Raw genomic sequence first — 19,816 nt, 5'->3', positions numbered from 1 at the left:
GCCCCCAACTAAAACCCCTCCAACGCATTATTAAGGATCTACAACCTATCCTAAAGGATGACCCAACACTCTCACAAATCTTGGGAGACAGGCCAGTCCTTGCCTACAGACAGCCCCGCAACCTGAAGCAAATACTCACCAACAACCACATACCACACAACAGAACCACTAACCCAGGAACTTATCCTTGCAACAAAGCCCGTTGCCAACTGTGCCCACATATCTATTCAGGGGACACCATCACAGGGCCTAATAACATCAGCCACACTATCAGAGGCTCGTTCACCTGCACATCCACCAATGTGATATATGCCATCATGTGCCAGCAATGCCCCTCTGCCATTTACATTGGTCAAACTGGACAGTCTCTACGTAAAAGAATAAATGGACACAAATCAGATGTCAAGAATTATAACATTCATAAACCAGTCGGAGAACACTTCAATCTCTGTGGTCATGCAATCACAGACATGAAGGTCGCTATCTTAAAACAAAAAAACTTCAAATCTAGACTCCAGCGAGAAACTGCTGAATTGGAATTCATTTGCAAATTGGATACTATTAATTTAGGCTTAAATAGAGACTGGGAGTGGCTAAGTCATTATGCAAGGTAGCCTATTTCCCCTTGTTTTTTCCTACTTCCCCCTCCCCCCCCCCCCCCAGACGTTCTGGTTAAACTTGGATTTAAACTTGGAGAGTGGTCAGTTTGGATGAGCTATTGCCAGCAGGAGAGTGAGCTTGTGTGTGTGTCCCCGGGGAAAAAAGGGGGGGGGGTGAGAGAGCCTGGATTTGTGCTGGACATGGCCCATCTTGATTACCATGCACATTGTGGGGAGAGTGGTCACTTTGGATGAGCTATTACCAGCAGGAGAGTGAGTTTGTGTGTGTGGTTTTTGAAGGGGGGTGAGGGGGGAGAGAACCTGGATTTGTGCAGGAAATGGCCCACCTTGATTATCATGCACATTGTGAAGAGAGTTGTCACTTTGGATGGGCTATTACCAGCAGGAGAGTGAGTTTGTGTGTGGGGGGGGTGGAGGGTGAGAAAACCTGGATTTGTGCTGGAAATGGCCCAACTTGATGATCACTTTAGATAAGCTATTACCAGCAGGACAGTGGGGTGGGAGGAGGTATTGTTTCATGATCTCTGTGTGTATATAATGTCTGCTGCAGTTTCCACGGTATGCATCCGATGAAGTGAGCTGTAGCTCACGAAAGCTCATGCTCAGATAAATTGGTTAGTCTCTAAGGTGCCACAAGTACTCCTTTTCTTTTTGCGAATACAGACTAACACGGCTGTTACTCTGAAACCTGTCACTATTTGAGCTGATACACTTGCACAGTGCTGATTATAACCAGTAGAGGGCAGTGGTGCGCACATCATTCACTGTGGTAATGTGTAACCAAGAGCAGCTCATTTGGAATTTGTTGCCCTTCCTTTCGGATGTAGTAATATTTCTTCTCATTAGTAAGTGATTTTATTTATGAAGAGGAAGAGAAATTCAGTTTGTAGCCTCAGTGACGTTTTAATATGGCAGTTTGCTTATTGTGGGGCAATGAACACTGAGATTTGGTGTAAACCTGCCTTCTTTCCAACATTATGACATGACATTTTCATTCAAAACCTTTCTCCATTTTCATTGTAGCCAGAATGTGAAGAATATGGAGATGGAGAGTGACAAGATCATCCCTAAAGAACTGTCCACTAAACCCAACTGCACAGAGTTAATTGTACCTGGAACACCGATTCAGTTTGACATGGTACTTCCTGCAACTGAATTCCTGGATCAAAACAGAGGTGGCAGGTACAGCCAGCTAACGTTCGACATATTTGACCAAACGGTTTGCGAGGAAAGGGCTATTCCCTTTACAACATTTGTGTATGGTCATTCAAACCAATACGGCTGATCTGCTGTTCTGAGCACACGTGTGTGATTAGATTTTCTTAAAAATATTTTTCAGGCGCACAAACCCATTTGGAGAATCTGAAGACAACAAGAATGATGAGGAAGGTAAACACTTTTTTGGCTCATTATAGTGGGGCAATAGTCACAAGCGTATGTCTAGTGTTATTAACGGTTTTACAGCTGGTTTTTCAGACCAGTGCTGGGCGCCTAACCAGACGTTGCTGTTCTCACAACTCCCCCCCCCACAATAGTCTTGTGACCCCCTTTTGGATTGGCACCCCCAGTTTGAGAAATGCTGACCTAATATAAGGGGGCCTTGATCCCGACTGAGGCTTATGGGTAAGGGTCTACCCAAATCATGGCCATGAAAAACACATCAAGGACCGTGAAATCAGATCTCCTCTGCGAAATCTAGATGTTGGAGGGGGGAAAAGTGGTAGGGCTGGGGATACTCCAGCTGGGGGCTCCTATCATGCACCAGACTCCAGCTGCTAGTCCCAGCAGGGGTGAGGAGAGACAGAGCTTCCTCTTCTCCTGTATAGCCACTGTTGGGGGAGGGGAGGAGATCAGATCCACCTCCGGGTACCTCCGCTGCCTGCAGCAAGCTCCATGGCTGCTGTCTTTAGAGCCCAAGTCTGAAGGAAGCGCAGAAGCAAGGGTAGCAATCCCGTAATGCCCTTACAACAGCTTTGCAACCCCTCCCAATGACCCCCCTTTTGGGTCAGGACCCTCACAGTTACAACACCGTGACATTTCAGGTGTAAACCTCTGAAACCATGAAATTGAGTAATTTTAAAATCCTACGACTGTGCAGCTGACCAAAATGGACCATGCATTTGGTAGGGCCCTACAGTTCTGGGTGCTGCTGTATAATACAAATAGTAAATAAGACCTTGTGCTGGAGATGGGCACTTAGCTTAGTATGCAGTAATCAAGGAAGGCTTACTAGGGCCTCATTAGAACAGGAAAGCAGCCATTAAAGTCTGAGGACCACAGAGAAAGGAGAAATCACCATGCTGTCTTTCCTGCCACCCCACAGAACAAACCATCAAGAATAGAACAAATTCGAAAACAGAAATATTATCACATGAGGATTAGACCCAGGGATTATCTTGATTTAAGATGAGGCTGTATGCAAAATTATTCTTCACTTATCATTTTTTAAAAAATTGTACAGTCAGTCCAACTACCTAATAATAATCAACCATCCCAGAGTTGGAGCAGCAGTGAGAGAAAGACCAAGTGTATTATTAGGGCAAGTCAAAAAGAAAAAACTTTAATGAAAAATTAATCGGTTACAAAATTTTCAATATATATTTGCTGCAATTCTTATTTGTTACACTTGTACACAATCCAAGCATTTGGTAAAGCTGGGTCAGACTAAAACCTGGCTAACAGGGAATATGATTGAAGAGGAAATGATGTGAAAGGCACAGTTATCCCAAGTTAGGACCTGGTAATTGACGATAGTTTTTCAGAACAGTTCGGATAGTAAAATTAAATATTAGATAACTCTGAACATGGGCATGAATGAATGTAGAACAGGAGACGATTCCTTTGTTTTCCAGATTCACTCTTGCAGCAGATGTTTGTAGTTCGGTTTTTAGGATCTATGGCTGTTCAATCAGATGATACAAATGAGGTGATTTATGAAGCTATGAGGCAAGTGTTGGCTGCTCGTGCCATCCATAACATCTTCCGTACAACTGAATCCCATCTAATGGTCACCACCAAGAGTCTCAGGTAGAGTAAAATTCTTAACACACTCTTAGCCCTACTGTTCTGTTTTCCATTTGAGGTATCTACAGGCGACAGCTGTTTCTAAATACACCACCTCTGTTTCCCCAAAGAGTAGGAGATTTGTACATATGGATCTCTACCGACAGAACAGCAAAAGTTTGAACAGGGAAAAGCCCAACTCTTACAGGCATAATTTTTTTTCATGATAAAGCTAATTGTGTCACTACAGTGGAGGGGGTTATAGCATCCATACTGTAACCATTGCCTTTTGTAATGGACCAATGACTGGGCCCACCACTCAGATCTGTTTAGAGCGAGAGTGTAAGTTCTAGCAATAAACAAATCCAAAAATTGCTCCAGTATTATCTAAAAGTTTGAAATTGTTTTTTTTTCCTTACCTCAGTGGGCCCCAGCTCTGGGGACTTGCTTTTGTGGAGGACTCCAACTCACATTAAAGTGGGTCCTTTCTTGTCTCTCTCAAGTTAGAAATCATCCCATCTAAGCTTTCAGGATGCAGCAAGGCTGCATGTTACTTCAAGAACACTATCAGAGAGGTCTAGAAAGATCGCCTCTGTGCAGACACTCCTACTTCACTTTGAATTTGAAACACAATACTGCAAAATAGATCACTTGTCCGGTTTCTGTTGCTTTAAAATAAGTGTCAAAGCTGCCTCCCCATCAAAACTTTCAGCTAGGAGAGCCAGTGCATAAGTCAGGTCTCTCTCTCACTCTCTCTCTCTTGAAGAAAAAAAAACTTTATTTTGGGTGTTTTTATTAATTTGATAATGTACAAGTACAAACCTGTCTAGTACTAGTTCATGGCACATAGGCTGTCCAAGTTTCCTATGCCATCAGAAAGGCAGCATGGTCCAGGACAAAGGGCACTGGGTTGGGAGTCAGGGGAGCTGAATTCCATTCCTGGCTTTGACACTGACCTACTGCAAGACTTTAGGCAAATCAATTCAAGTGTGTGCCTCAGTTTCCCCATGTTAAATAGGTATAATGATCCTCTTTCTTTTGTAAAAGGTTTAAGCTATATGGCCGAAGTCATTACAGAAGTGCTCAGTATTCTTACTTAAAACTTCTTATAATTGCAGGTTAATAGATCCTCAAACCCAAGTTACACGAACAACTGTAAGTAATTCTTCATGTTGATAGTAAAGTTTAAATAACTGCAACATCTTTGATTGTTTCCCTCTGCACTGATAACACTTAATCCCAGAGAGGATCAGTCTGCCAACCTAGTTGACCTTAAAGTTCTCTAATGTGCTTTTCCAGTTTGAACTTGCCAGTGTGACGCAGTTTGCTGCCCATCAGGATAACAAGAGACTGATTGGTTTTGTGGTCCGTGTCACTGAGTCTCTGGGGGAAGAATCCATGAGCGCTAATATTTTTGAGAGCAACACAGAAGGCGAAAAGGTCTTGTGATTGTTTTATATTGTATTTTTATGCCGTTTTTTAAAAAAATTAATCCTAGTGTCTGTCTGCCTTTAAGGAGCCTCCTATAGGGGGAATGTTACAGAAACAGAGTCAGCTGGATTCCTTTATTCTTAATCTAATGATTGAGGGAAATGTGATAGCATAAGTCCAGGCACATAAAAAGAAAGGAACTTGTGTGAAGGCTGATGCTACTGTCTGGGGCAGAGGTGGGCAAACTATGGCCTGCGGGCCTGTCCTGCCTGGCCCTTGAGCTCCCAGCTGGGGAGGCTTGCCCCTCCCCCGCAGCCTCAGCTCGCTGCGCCACCCACGCTCTGGCCCTCTGCTGCTCTGAGTGGCATGGTAAGGGGGCGGGGCGCAGTTGGATAGGGGGTGGGGTAGTCAGGGGACAGGGGACAGGCTGTTTGGGGAGGCACAGCCTTCCCTACCCAGCCCTCTGTGCAGTTTTGCAACCCCAATGTGGCCCTTGGGCCAAAAAGTTTGCCCACCCCTGATCTAGGGCCTTAAGAGTCAGTGTCCAGCACCAATGCTGGCAAAAGCAAGGTTGTCTCCTGAGTTGTGATCGTTACATATAAGTTGTTGTATGCAGTATAGTTGGAGCTGTGTCAGTTCCAGGCTATTAGAGAGAGAAGTTGCATGAGGTAATCTCTTTTATTGGATCAATATGTATTGGTGAGAGAGACAAGCTTTCAAGCTACACAGAACTCTTCTTCAGGTCTGGGAAAGGTACTCCCAGTGTGACAGCTAAATGCAAGGTGGAACAGATTGTTTAGCATAAGTATTTAACACACATTCTAAGGGACCATTCAAGACGTGAAGAGCACTGTGTGGCTCAAAAGCTTGTCTCTCTCTTGAACCAGAACTAGTCCAATAGAAGATCTTACCTCACCCATATTTTCTCTCTAACTACCTTTAAGGAAAGATGAATTGTGGGATCGTGGGAGTGTTAACTCATTTCCTAATTTCCCAGACTTTACAACAACTTAGAGAAGACAATGCAGAATATGTCTCTGGTTTGATACTAATGGATACAGCTGCACATGAGATAACAGAAGGCTGTGCAAAACAAGTAGATAAAGATGGGAGGGACAAGTCCACCATTTTGTTCTGCATTCTTAAGACCACTACTGATGTGGAAGAGCTTTTTCATTAGTAACTAAGGCCCTGATCCACCTAAGTTAGGCACCTGCCTCCCGATTTCATGCTGATGTGGGTGTTTCTCTCACTCTCCTGTTGAAGTTGTTCAACTGTGTATGAATAATTAGAATCATGGAAGCAGAGAGACTGGAGCTTAGTCTCCCACCTCCCAGGTAGGTATCCTAACCACTGAACTACAGCATCATTCTCTCTTGCCCAATGACTAAGTATTTATCCAAAATGGAACAGCTTCGACAGGAGAAATTGAGGGAGCCCACATCAGAATAGCCCACAGCTCAGTAGTTAGAGCTCTGGTGAGAGATCCTCTTCAATCAAATTCTCTCCCCATCTGCCTTGGGGCAGGGGGGCACGGCTGACTGAACTTGGGTCTCCCTCATCCTATGTGAGTGCTCTAACCATTGGGCTGGAAGTTGTGAGGTGTATATCACCACCACCACATCCTCCAGCTGTTTTGTGCAGAGTGAGGCAGTGCGTAATTCCTTCTCCCAGGAAGCAAGTTAAGTGCCTGATTCCAAGCAGCAGGTTCCTGTTTGTGAACTGCAAGCGGAGCGAGGCACCTCCCTGCAGCCCGGAATTAGGTGTCTAGCTTCATGAGAGAGTAGTTCTTAGGATGCACCCCTCTTAGGTGGCTCCCTGCCTAGCATGCTGGCTTTTTGTGGATCACATTCTTAGACACCTGTCTCTCCCCATTCTTTGTACAGGGAGTCTAGGTGCCTGACTCAGGCTTTGTGGAGCTTAGTGTTGTTTCTGTGATTTTCCAAGCATCTAAAAGCTGAGTGTCATAATGCTTTGGGTCACTAAGGGTCCATTGAAGCCACTATTCTTTCCATTGACTTCAGTAAGCATTGGAGCAGACCCTAGTTTTGTAAAACAGACGTGAGCTGTAGCTCACGAAAGCTTATGCTCAAATAAATTTGTTAGTCTCTAAGGTGCCACAAGTCCTCCTGTTCTTTTTGTGGATACAGACTAACACGGCTGCTACTCTGAAACCAGACATATTTAGATATCCATTTCTATGATAACAGGATTTTTTTAAAAAAGGGAGATGCTCTTGCTATATGAACGGTCTCAGAGATGATGAATTTTCATTGATGATGCTTCATACAAGTTAGTTTTTAGTAAAACTTAGCATAGACTTTTAAAGTCCACTTACATTTTTTTCTTTTTTTTTTTCAGATTTGTTATGCAATAAGCTTGGGAAAGGAAATTATTGAGGCTCAAAAGGTGAAGTATACTTGTTCTATTTTGATTTCCCCACACCAATCTCTCATGGTAATGCTCATTTGTGTCCTGTAAATTTGACTGCACTGTTTGGCTATCTTACAGCGTCTATAAAACACAGTCCAGTGTGAGATCTGAAGACTACTGCTGCTACTGCACAGTGAACACAGACATGCATTTAACTCAGTCAGCTAAAGAGCACAAGTTTACATTTAAAAATATGCGCTCTGAGTTAGTGAAAAAGGCACCTAAAATTGAGCTTCCCGCATTCATCCTTCAGTGTAACTATCCCCAACTCTTCTCTCCTCTGGGCTGAAAAGTTAGGATGTGGTTTTTCCACCCAAAAGAAATGAAAGTTACAGTTGTGAAGATTCATATCAAAATCTCATGATTTTCCAAAATTTTCCTACACATTTCTGGTGTCACGAATTCCAAAGCAAGTTAGATGTATCAACAGTTTTCTCTGGAAAAAACAGTTTACACAATAAGCAAAAGTACCCTTTTCCCAGAAAACTGGGTAAACTCATTATTTCTTCAGTAGTTGACAAGTTACCCACAACTTTCACCAATTTTTTCAAGGGCCGGAGTAGTAATTCTAGGCAAAAGCAGCAAATAAAAGCTCTAATCCTGAAAACAGTCATGTATGTGTCTAATTTTATGCACAATTAGTCCCACTGAACTGCAAGGGATTATTTGTTCGTGTTTCCAGGATTGGGGCCAAAATCTCATTTACATATAGTGCTATATTTTAAAATGTGTGTCATGCAGAGAACACAACCTTGAACAGAAGCTCTATATGCTAAAAAAAAAAAAGATACCACAGCTTGTTGAACTTAGTGTTCATTAAAATCTTCATTTCAGGATCCAGAAGCACTAGCTCAGTTAATGATGTCCATGCCACTAACAAATGATGGAAAATTCAAATTATTGAATGACCAATCAGAAGAGGATGGAGCCATACCTGAAGAAAGGGGGGAGGAGTCAGAAGCATAAACTTTTCATTCCTCCTATGTTGGCTGGGAAGGGGGAAAGCAGGGAGTCTTTTTTGCAAAGATCTCTGGTTTTCATATGTTTGTGCACACCCTAGGCCAGATTCTCTTCTCTCTTACACTAAGGAGTAACTGAGTGTAGTTTATCTTGATTTACAATGGAGTGAGAGCAGAATGTTGCCTTCTGGGTTTGGAATAGCTGACAATCTTTTGTGGAATGTTTCAATGTTAGCCCCTTGATGCTGGCAGTCAGCTGAAAAATGCTGACTGTTCAAAGCAAAGAGTTAATATCTCATTCTTCAGATTTATACACTTTCGGTTAGTTTGGAGGTACTGATCACCTTCTCATTGATTTGAGTTGGAGTTGTGGATGCTCAGCCTCCCTGAAAATTAGGCCACTGTAGAAATTTCATACCCATAGTCTCAGTAATTTCCATAGTTTGCATGATATAGTGTATCTGAATGAAGGTTAAGAAAAATGCACTATTTACTTTATTTTCAAATGAAGTTTTCTAGTTTCTAGTGTACTTTAAGTGTAACAAGAGTTCATCTTTTGTGCTAGTCTATTTACAAAACTATTTGATAAACACTAATTTTTTCCTATTAATAATCTATTTTTGTATTGCTCCTAGAATAAGCTTACAAAATAAATTTAAGTGCCTATTCATCTTCATGGGGACCACACTTACTCAATTACAGAATGTATAAATCCTGGATATAAAACAACTCCTGGATTTGTTAGTTTTAAATACAACTAAATGCAAACAGAATCCACAAATAGTCAAGGAATTTGCATGTTTGTGTGCGATTTTTATATGGTTAAGCTTCTTGAAAGCAGCAGCCAGGGATAACGGTCATAAGTCGGTATGTCTATAGCATTAAGTATGGTTGTAAGTTTAACATTAATTTTATGGTGAAATATAAAGTCTGATGGTCTGCAACACTCTTCAATAAAAAAAAAGTTTACCAATAAAATGCTAGATTAGAAATCTGTGGTATAGTGACTGGTGTTTTCACAGAGCTAGCCTGAAATGAGGCACTTTGTGCACTGGCTAGGGAGTTTTCTCCAGTTTCATTTGCAATAAGTTATACAGGACTTGCTTATGGAGGTTTGGCCATTTTGTGTTGCATAGTCAAGAAGCAGCTGGTCTGTCGGATCACTGAAGACTGTATGCAGTGGCAAATACTTTAGAGACCAAGACACCACAGGAAAACCTTCTAAAACTGTCTGAGTGAGGAAAACCCATACAGCATTGGTTCATGCTGTTCTCTATATCTAGTTTCATTTAAAAAACTTAGCTAGAACAGCTGATTGCTTAGAACCGGTTGAATCTAAATTTCTTTTTAGGCACTTACTAAGAAATTAGCTTTTCTGATCATAGAATATCAGGGTTGGAAGGGACCTCAGGAGGTCATCTGGTCCAACCCCCTGCTCAAAGCAGGACCAATCCCCAATTTTTGCCCCAGATCCCTAAATGGCCTCCTCAAGGATTCAACTCACAACCCTGGGTTTGGCAGGCCAATGCTCAAACCACTGAGCTATCCCTCCCGCCCTCTGAAACTAGAGAGCTTAAGGTTAACTAGAAGAAGAGGGGGATCTTCTAAAATATCTTTCCAGATGCCCATTTTGCATGGAATCAGTATGACAGAAGGCCAGACGCCCATCAGATTTATCACTGAATGTTTGAATGTGAGCACCGTTCAAAGTTAATTAGAGCAAAATATTACTTCTCCAACCCTCTGTGTATGGATTTGTTCACTTTACTCCTGCCACACAAGCACTGCTTTGTAAGGACAGCCACCCTATTACCTATTTTTATGAAAGAACTGAAACCTGCTTATAGTTCAGAGGACACCTGTTACTGAAGACAAAAAATTATAGAATGATGTTCTCAAAATTACATTTATTAACTTTCTGTACATAGTGTACTCTACTCAGAACCAAAAAAAGACAGAGGTAACAAAATACCCTTTTTGTAAAATGAGTTAGATAGTACATGTTACATTTGGTCCTTCATACCTGAGAAATTGAAAATGGTTGTCATCAATGGCCATCCAATGTAAAGTTCAAATTTCCCTCCAACTTGCAGAATGCAGTAGGATCTCAGGAATCTGCACTTCAGCAAGTCTCCAGCCTACAGATATACACTGGAAGCATATTAGCTGCTCACTGAAGTGTAGACAGGTCAGCTGTTGGAGGAGCCATCACAGTGGAATCTCTTCCCCCACCCCAAACTGGGCCAATGGAAAGGGCACATGAGAGTAGTCCTTGCATTCAGTAAGACCCTGAAATCAGACTAGAGCACATACTAGACTCAGACTCCTCCCCCAGTACTGCTGTTGGGGGGGGAGCGGGGGGGGCAGCAGAGGGATTTGTAAGGCTGGGCTTTGTTACTGCTTGCTTGGCTGCCGTATTCTTCAGTCAGGAGAGGGGCATGGGCTTTTAAAAGGGCTGTTGCTACACTTCTGCTTCCTGTGACACTCAGCCCAGCTACAGGAATAAGTGAAAGAGGGCAATTGCTGCTGCTTTCTTGGCGAGACAGGCAGCTTTCAGCAATGCCCCCCCCCCCCCCCCCCATTCCTGACTGAAAGGAAAAGAGGAGCTAAGAAGATGGTCTATCAGTCCTCAGCAAAATGAAGCCAGCTGTGGCCATCCTTGTTCCCTCACTAGCCCAGGGCTTTTTGGAGTGAAGTGGCAACAGCAGCTTTCCAAGATTCTGCCTTCTGCAGCCCAGAGCCTCGCTTCCACAATCGTGCAAGAGCTGCTGGGCCAGGTTTTCACTGTAGTAGCACCGCAGGCCGTTGTAATTCCTAGTGAGATGGATGGGTTTAATGGGGAGCTCTCCCACACTGGCACATGTGGGAGCGTGCCCCAGGACTCCAGCTTGAAACTGAATGAATCCGTACAATGGTTCCCCCCATTAGTGAGATTCTACTGCATAGTGAGATGTTCCAAATATATTAACTACAATCCTATATTAGCAAGAAGTTATATCATTGTACATATGTATATATTCACACATACATTACACATCCACATATGCTACCTCTAAACAGGGTACTAAAAATAGCCTTTAGTCCTTTCTGTGGAATTTCGGTCACTGGAACCACATTAATCTGTTCGCACTGTACAGATCAGGCATATACACTACCCAAGATTAACTGCGAAGTATTAAGGGTTTGTAATAGCATTCTTCCAAATTACAGGGCAAAAGGGAAAAGTGCAGACTTTATTACAGCATAGGTATGCCATGAATGTACATGTTTACACAGAGTCAATCTACAGGAGAAGTGAGAGACTCTAGCCATAGATTCTTCAGACCCCCCAAGAACCTATGAACTATACGACTGAAGCCTGGTCTGGAACAGCGACCCATGTATACGCACATACAGGAGCAGGGAAGTTAGCAGCAGTAGCAGCACTGCTGAAAATATCTGCTATTGCCCCAAGGAGGTCAAACTAGACACAAATAATTACAAATTAAGTATGAAAGTCTCATTGAAATAAAACAGCACTTCAAACAAATACAAATTAGGGTATGCAGCACTCTCTAGGGCCATCTCAGGAATTATGACAAATTGCAAATAAAGGATTTAATGAGTGCAGCCAAGTAAACGGTTTGTGATGCTTCTGCATCATGGTTTCAGCATTAGGGAAAAAAATTCTGCACCAGTCTGGTCCCTTCAGTTTCAACAAAACATCATTTGTCCTAGATTTCTACATGAATCAGTGACTGATCGGGGGGCAAATATCAGGTGTGTCACACATTCGTCATATATACATAATCAATGACCAGCTTTGGAGTAATTATGAAACATTTATAAAACAGCATCTTGCACTGTAATTAGGAGATGAGACTGGCAACTATGGTCCAATAAAACATACCAGATGTGCCAAAAAACTGCAAGTCACAGTTAAACTAACTGACGTGTTATTTAGCTAGCAAGGCATTGTTGTATATTCTGGGTGATTAAAACATAACAGTACCTTTTCATAGTTAGTGGTAACTGGCACTTAATGTTAAGATAAGTCTAGCCATTTGCTTGAGTCAGGAATCTGGATAACTATTGTCTAACTCTTGCACAATCTACAAAACTGTAGTAAGCACATGTTTAAGTTATACAGAATTCTCACAGTGTACAGCAGCTTTTACAGCCTGCAGTGCAATTATCATTGATCATAAAGCATGTAAGACTATGTTTGGACAACACAAAAGGTATAACAGACCTAAAAAGGTAAGAAGATACAGACTTGAGGCTGAAACTTGTGCTTAGGTACTACAGCATTCATGAAATGTAAGATCACTTAAATATTCACAGACACCCGTTCATACAGTGCCTGGTCATAAGAGGAAGCGCTAACTCTGGTTTTCTCTTCTCTGAATTTCCTTACTTTTGTAGATGAAAGGCAGGCCTTCAGTGTAAACCTAAAGCAATTTCATTAGCTTAGTTTTCCTTTGTCTCCCCTTCTTTGGTATGAAAGAAGAAAAGGCAGGGAAAGTGAGCTACTGAAGGGGCCCTAATCCCTTTAGGTCAGATGATATGCCAGTGGATCAATATCAATGAAGAATACAGGCTTTGAGATATGCTAACATTAATAAGCGTTTCTGAACTGTGTATCAGTCTCAATTTACATTCACAAGATATGCAGAGCATCATTACAGTGTGGTATGTGACTATGGTATTAGGTGCCACATATGCTCTGGATATGATGCATTCCCAGCACCCAAATTATTTTTCAGACAATAGATACTAGAAATGCAAATTATGTCTGTCTTTAAGTGTTTTTCCTGGTTGAAAAGATCAAAATGCCCTTGTGCTAACCAGGCCTACAAGATTTTTTAAGTGATGTTTTAAAGTTAGGGATGCAAGAAAACGTCTGAAATTAGTAAACTAATAATTTTGATCTGCACTTCTGTAACTTAAGAAAACAATTGTTCCTAAGTCAAGGTTTTACATGCTGCATTTCAGCTCAGAGCAAAATTCTGTAAATAATGTAATAAACTCCTGAAAAATAGGGTTTTCCAAAGGAAATACGGACACACACACAGCTATAGCAGCCCAGTGGGTAGTGCTACACTATTGTACCATTTTCTATTGATTTTAACACAAGAGGTAAATCAAATCTAGAGATTTTATCCCTACAAAAAGTTATTGGCAGGAACAGGATAATGAATAATTCTGATAGCTCATACAAATAACGCATACCAGCAATGTCATTTCACAACAGGATCTGCAGGTGCAGCAGTGGAGAGGTCTCCATTGCTTGTTTTGACAGATTCTTCTACAGAAGAAAAAAAAGAATTAAAAAGAGAAGTTGAAACTAACAGATATGTTATATTTAAAGCAATAATTTGTTTTAACCAGACATTGTGAAAAGTAAGCTTGCTGTATGCCATGAACGTTCCGGTTCTATTCTCTGGGCTGAGATATCCTGACTGTGTAGCAATAAGGCCCTGACCCTGCAAACTAATGCTATTTTATCCTAAAAAAAGAAGTTTCCTTAGTGAACTAGCCAGCTTCCCTTGGTAGAAAAAATAATGGATCCTTTCAGGACGGTCCCCTTGTTCTGTTTACTTCCTTTATGTTTCTGGCACACTTACATTTTATTTACATTTTTTAAATGAAAAATTGTGTGTGTTTTTAGCCGAAAACTCATAACGTCTGTGGTAGGAACCTACCAGAACTACAGACAGGAAGTTTAGGTTGTACTACCTTTAAAAGAGGCATTGCTGGCCAAATGCTACTAATTCTGTTTTCAACTTCACTACATTCACCTGTGTGGGATTAACTATAGCAATTTTCCTAAATTCCTTGGGACAACCATATATCTACCTCACAATCCTTGTGAGCACTTTCCATTTTTTAAAGAGACAGGCTTTCAACCACACATGCAAACTCTCCCTTCCAAAGAGAGACTATATAAATTTGTGTGGTAGGATTATTCTCCTGACACTGAATATATATAATGCCTACTAATGTTAATTGGGCACGTCACCTAAACCATGAAACAACAATATACTTCCTAAATCCTGTATTAGCAGTTCATCAGCCAAGACAAAATACATTGTGAGCATCTGCATGTTAGAAGTATAGTATGTTCAAACCTTTATCTCCCTACATGTTGCCAATGATCTTTGTAGGAGAGTTAAAAATAGTTCCTTAATCACAGCTAAGGCTACAATTTAGTCGTGGGTATTTTTAGTGTAAGTCATGGACAGGTAATGGGCAACAAACAAAATTTCATGGCCTGTGACCTGTCCCTGATTGTACTATAAATACCCATGACTAAATCTTAGCTGTGTGGCTAGCTGGGAGGCCACCCGAGTGGCTGGCTGCGGAGCTGCTCCAGCAGCGGCCAAGGTGGTTCTCCCCAGGGCCACCTGAGCAGCTGTCCCTGAGGCCAGCTGCTTGGGTGGCCCTGGGGTCAGCCACAACGGCTGCTGCAGAAGTCACAGAGAGACTCTGTGACTTCCACGACCTCAGTGATAGACATGGAGCCCTAATCACTGCCACTGAACTGTAGCTAGTAGCAATGATGAATAATTCAAATGGAATTCCTTCAAAGAGTTTATCATAAAGACAGTGGAGGGGAGGAGTTTACCATTACCAAATTGGTGATGGTGAGAATGATAATGCATTTAGCCCATTAAGTGATATTACTGTTATCTGCCTTCCTCCCCCATCAGTGGCTTTTGGGCTCAATAATCCGGTTTAAAATTCACTCCACTCCAGATACCACCACAATCAGCTGTCCTTGAGTCCTGAATCACCATTAGGCTCTGACAACAATATCTGGAGTGTGTAGGAGTTCTGCTGAATCAACTGACAGTAAGAAGAATGTAGTTACACAGGACAAGGAGATAGCACCCCATGTTGAAGTCTGAGCCATATTACACAGGAAACCACAAAATCCTAATCAGGGTATCTCTGAAGACACAAGAATGTCAAGATCTGAAAAAGTTCTATAACATTCACTAACCTTCTCTCTCTTTCTTTTCCTGGTTTTCTTCTGCTGCAGTTTTGTCTGCTCTAAAAAATATTCTTGCACTGCTTAGTGAGAAATAAAGCAGTTCAAACTCCTAATGAAAAATATTGAGACAAGAAAGAGACTTTCAGTAAGCGGTAGTATATCACAGAATTATTATCTACAGCATATGTGAATGGGATCTGCAGAAGCACCTAAGTGAAAGTCAATACTTCTAAGTCACTTAGGTGCTTTTGGAAATCCCACTTTATACCTTGTTCACATGCATTTTACAAAGCACTTAAACTGGCCAAAAGAACTTTATATTAGTGCATTAAATAGATTAAGTCTTGTGTCACGTGTGTTACTTCTATCCATTTGAATTACTGATTTTCCATGTTACCTTACAGCTACAAGAGGTGGTATTACCTACATAAGGCAGAAAGAATTGTAATTTTTATGCCTAGAAGTTAAAACTACTATATTTCAAAAAATACTAAATAAGGCTTGCCTTTCCTTGGTTTGATAGCTGGGACATTACTCATCTTCACAATTCACAGAAGTCATAATAGCCAATGCTATGAACCAAGCTCCTTTGACTCTCTATACACAAACATATACATCATCATATTGTTTATTGCTACCTACCTCCTAATTCCATCGTCAGTCATTCTCTCTCAAGTTAGCCATCTATTGTAGATTTCAAGCTCTTAGGAGCAAGGTATTTCTCGTCTAACACATCTTAAAGCACCAAGCACACTTTCAGCATTAAATATATAATTAATACCACCCAGCTCATCCCTTCTATAGAGAGGGGCGTTTTTTTGTGCTAGGCAGCAGTAAATAGTTTAATGGTCTCTACAAATTCTTGATGGTGCTTTCTATAGCACTAATAACCAACTGAACCAAGACAAGCAAATGTGGAGTTCAATACGAGTCATATAACTGGAACCATAACGTACCTGTAAACAAACTTCCAGTCGCTTGTGGGTAAGGTTCATAGTCTGTAGTAGCTTTTCATCTTGACTAGTTGATTGTACATTCTGTTGCTTAGCTACTGCTCTTATCTCCTTCACATACTTCTCCCTGACTGACTGGAACCAGTGAAGTGAATCAAACTCCTGGTACTGATTCAAAAGCTTTAGAATGTAAGCCACACCTGCAGTCATTAACAAACCATTTACCAAAGTCAAATTGAACAAACTGAACAAATGAAGGCACATATTCTATATATACACCCTTGAATATCCTCTAATATCAGTATTGGGACTATTCACTTTACATGCTATGTTACAATTAAGTCTTAACTGTGAAGCTATAATAAAGAGCAAGTTTTACTTCGTAAAACATCACAGCTAGATGTGCTTTTATGCATGCTCCCCTGAAAATAAAAATGTTGAAATAAATAAAATCACTAAAACACCCAAAGAATGATGAAACAGACTTGTGTAAAATTCCACTTTCCTGTGGTGAAATGTTGTCTGTCCTAGTAGTTCGCATAGAGAAGTAAGAGAACTAAGTACACCATTGAAACTGGAAAGCAATAATCTACACAAGTCAGTCATGCTGAAGTAAGGACAACTCAAATTTTAAAATCATAAATAGTGGGCAATGATAAACATAAAAGTTGTGGCAAATTATTATTTTGTAAACTCAGAATTATGCCAATTGACTGGAAGACAAGACAGTATGGTCAAACTTACCCATGGCAAAACCATCATCAGTGAAAGCTGCTCCACCTTTGTTCTTTTTATTCAGCTTCTCTTTACAGCTAATTGAATGTTCTACAAAGTTGAGAGTCTGAAATGAAGGAAAGGCAGTTGTCCCAAAGAATATCATTTCAGACTTTGTCTACACTAGCACTTTTGTTGGTAAAACGTTTGTCCGTCAGGGGTGTGAAAAAACACACCCCTTGCCAACATAAGTTTCACCAACAAAAGCTCCAGTGTGGACAGCGATAAGTCGACAAGAGAGCTCTCTCCCGCCGGCATAGAATGGCTACAGGGAGACCTTACAGCAGCGCAGCTCCAGAGGCACAGCTGTGCCGCTGTAAGATCCATAGTGTAGACATAACCCAAGAGTAAGATTTGGTAAAATGAAAGGTGGCCATTTGCAATGTTGTCAGTTGTAAAATATAATTACATCCAAAAACCCGAGCTACATTCCGAGTCCCTGATTTATAAGGGTTTTGGATGGACAGCACATCTGTTTCCTAGGCTTTTGGGGAGACGGTCAGCTGAGGATTGGAGGGTTCTGAGTTTGTACAATATAATTAATAATGTAAGGTATAATTTTCATTATATCTGCTGGTGATGTCAAGTGCTTTATATTATATCATTGTTTAATATAAGGGACATAGAATAGGAGCACGGAGCAGGTGTCCAATGGAGGTTTTAATAAAGCTCAATATAAACAAAATAAATACCTTGTCTTAAACCTAACCCAAAGATTGAAGACGTTTTTCGAAAGCTCACTAAAGACAGTGTTTTAAATTAGTACTGAATCAATTTTGTTCAGAAAGTCACACAGGAGAGTCTCATGCAGTTTTATTACTCTGTTAGATGGAGCTACTCTTTCATATAATTGTAGCACTAGCGCACAATGGATGTGTTTTAGGCGAAATGCCAATTCTCTTCAATTCATGCAGTGAGCAAACCAGTAGTTTATTAATACGCACACCAGAGTGGTGCATTCATCAGAGTGTAGCTCAGTTCAAAAAGATATTTAATGAAGCTTTCTGAAATGCAGCCATCTCTGAAAAACAGCTGAAAGATGTAGGGAAAAGGAGAGAAACTTTCCCCCTTCTTGTTTGAATATATTCATTCGTTAGTTTTCTAGCCTTTCCTTGGATTATATGGCCCTATTTTCCTCATCTATATCGCCCATGATCCCACCTCATCTTTCACAATCACAGCTGGAGGTTCAGCCACTTTCAGCTAATTTTCTATTACAAAAGCTAGTTTTGGAACAGGGAACAGTTCCCAACGTTGGCCTTGACCATGCCATCAGATCCAAGTGGGCAGCACCCTGCTGAAGTCAGTGGGGCTCTGCATGGAAGGCAAGGATCTTCCAGACCAGATCCAACTGCAGGATGAGGGCCTTAGAGTTTATACACTAGAACTTGGAGTTAAAAGTGGTTGGAGGTCCCCAAGCTGCTGCTGAAAGGACACTTTTGGGGAAGAGGCAATTTAATATCATTGCTTTTTCCCCTTTCATTCCTGTCTTTTTTCATCGCATACTATACCAGATGTCTCTTTTCTCTCTCCGCCATTAAGATTCCTGCACTGATTTAATTTAATGGATGGAAAGATTTTTGAAGTTACTCTTCCAGTAAAGAGGTCCCATCTGTGCACTGTTGGGAGTTGGTGCTCAAGTCGGCTTGAATAGCTACTACACATGTACTTATGATGCATAACATTAAACCACACATCCAAAAAAAAAAATCACATCAATTTAAGTGGCAAAAATACTAACCAGTGGGGGAACAATAATGTAAAAGTTGCGCAAGTGCATGTTCTTTGGACTGCGGAATTCAGGAGCAAACACGTCGACAAGCATTTTGAAGTACTCTGTGCCTTCTGCAGAATTACGCGTGAGATCAGTGAGGACAGAATCCAACTGCCTGCAAAGAATGAGAAAATTTCGTATCTGATCATTTTCTCTTGGACAGCTCTTCTCATCATTCATCACTAATAGTTAGTACCCCACCTATGGGATTTGGAGGCAGTCCAATGTTTGTTGCTAGAGGCTCCAGGAGTAAACCCAGCCCTTCAGTCCAGGCCACCAGAAGAGCTGTTCTACAGTTGTAGAAACACTTCAGCAACTAATTATTAGTATTAAGACAACCGGGTATAATGTATTAAATAACCTAAAACAATTATATGTCTGAATCTCCCTTTAGAGAAAAATTCCATTTTGTATTTTGGTAATTTATCAGATTGTCAGGGTGGCTGAATGAGGAGAGAACAGAAAGAAAATTATTAGGTAAGGAATTTCTCATTTTGTTGCACAACTTCTCTCCTAATTCATCACTAACAAGAAGTAGCCAGCGGTGAATCCTAGAAGTGGGGGGGGAAAAGAATATGCAGAGTTTATTATTACATTAGAATAAAAGAAAGGTTTCCCCGCATATAAGGCAAGGAATTAGGTAGAAACCAACCTAGAAGCACCCACCTACCAAAGGCTTTCTTCTGCAGACGAATGGAAACTTAGGCCTGGTCTACACTGGGGGTAGGGGTGGGTGGGTGGGGGATCAACCTAAAATACGCAACTTCAGCTACAAGAACAGCACAGCTGAAGTCAATGCATCTTAGGTTGACTTACCTTGCATCCTCACAGTGCGGGGTCGACTGCTGCCACTCCCGCCTCTCGCTGCAGTGGAGTACAGGAGTTGACGGCAG

At 41.3% G+C, this 19,816-nt stretch overlaps 2 protein-coding genes across 8 annotated transcripts in view; one reads left to right on the top strand and one right to left on the bottom strand.

Moving 5' to 3' along the window:
• APPL2 (adaptor protein, phosphotyrosine interacting with PH domain and leucine zipper 2) overlaps positions 1 to 19,816 on the top strand; it is a 93,604-nt gene that overhangs the window by 47,775 nt on the left and 26,013 nt on the right. The window contains exons 15-21 of one of the 3 annotated variants that reach the window (XM_048831993.2): positions 1,644 to 1,802; positions 1,960 to 2,009; positions 3,473 to 3,647; positions 4,742 to 4,778; positions 4,923 to 5,063; positions 7,416 to 7,463; positions 8,322 to 9,438. In XM_048831993.2, coding sequence (XP_048687950.2) covers positions 1,644 to 1,802; positions 1,960 to 2,009; positions 3,473 to 3,647; positions 4,742 to 4,778; positions 4,923 to 5,063; positions 7,416 to 7,463; positions 8,322 to 8,453 — 742 coding nt within the window. In that variant the 3' untranslated portion in view covers positions 8,454 to 9,438. Of the gene's footprint in view, positions 1 to 1,643; positions 1,803 to 1,959; positions 2,010 to 3,472; positions 3,648 to 4,741; positions 4,779 to 4,922; positions 5,064 to 7,415; positions 7,464 to 7,565; positions 8,095 to 8,321; positions 9,439 to 19,816 lie in introns of those variants that run through there. The other 2 variants (XM_048832011.2, XM_048832001.2) reach the window with 2 other exon arrangements.
• Positions 10,334 to 19,816, bottom strand: part of WASHC4 (WASH complex subunit 4) — a 66,063-nt gene continuing 56,580 nt past the window's right edge. For 3 of the 5 annotated variants that reach the window (XM_048831930.2, XM_048831950.2, XM_048831980.2), the window contains 5 exons: positions 18,891 to 19,038; positions 17,120 to 17,216; positions 16,379 to 16,575; positions 15,432 to 15,531; positions 10,334 to 13,733 (listed from right to left, as the gene is read on the bottom strand). In XM_048831930.2, coding sequence (XP_048687887.1) covers positions 13,666 to 13,733; positions 15,432 to 15,531; positions 16,379 to 16,575; positions 17,120 to 17,216; positions 18,891 to 19,038 — 610 coding nt within the window. In that variant the 3' untranslated portion in view covers positions 10,334 to 13,665. Of the gene's footprint in view, positions 13,734 to 15,431; positions 15,532 to 16,378; positions 16,576 to 17,119; positions 17,217 to 18,890; positions 19,039 to 19,816 lie in introns of those variants that run through there. The other 2 variants (XM_048831940.2, XR_007354065.2) reach the window with 2 other exon arrangements.

This window comes from Caretta caretta, chromosome 1 (genome assembly GCF_965140235.1).
Source record: "Caretta caretta isolate rCarCar2 chromosome 1, rCarCar1.hap1, whole genome shotgun sequence".
In the NCBI taxonomy this organism is placed as follows: Eukaryota; Metazoa; Chordata; order Testudines; family Cheloniidae; genus Caretta; species Caretta caretta.
Note: the sequence above shows the minus strand (reverse complement) of the source record. Positions and strands in the feature narration are given on the sequence as shown.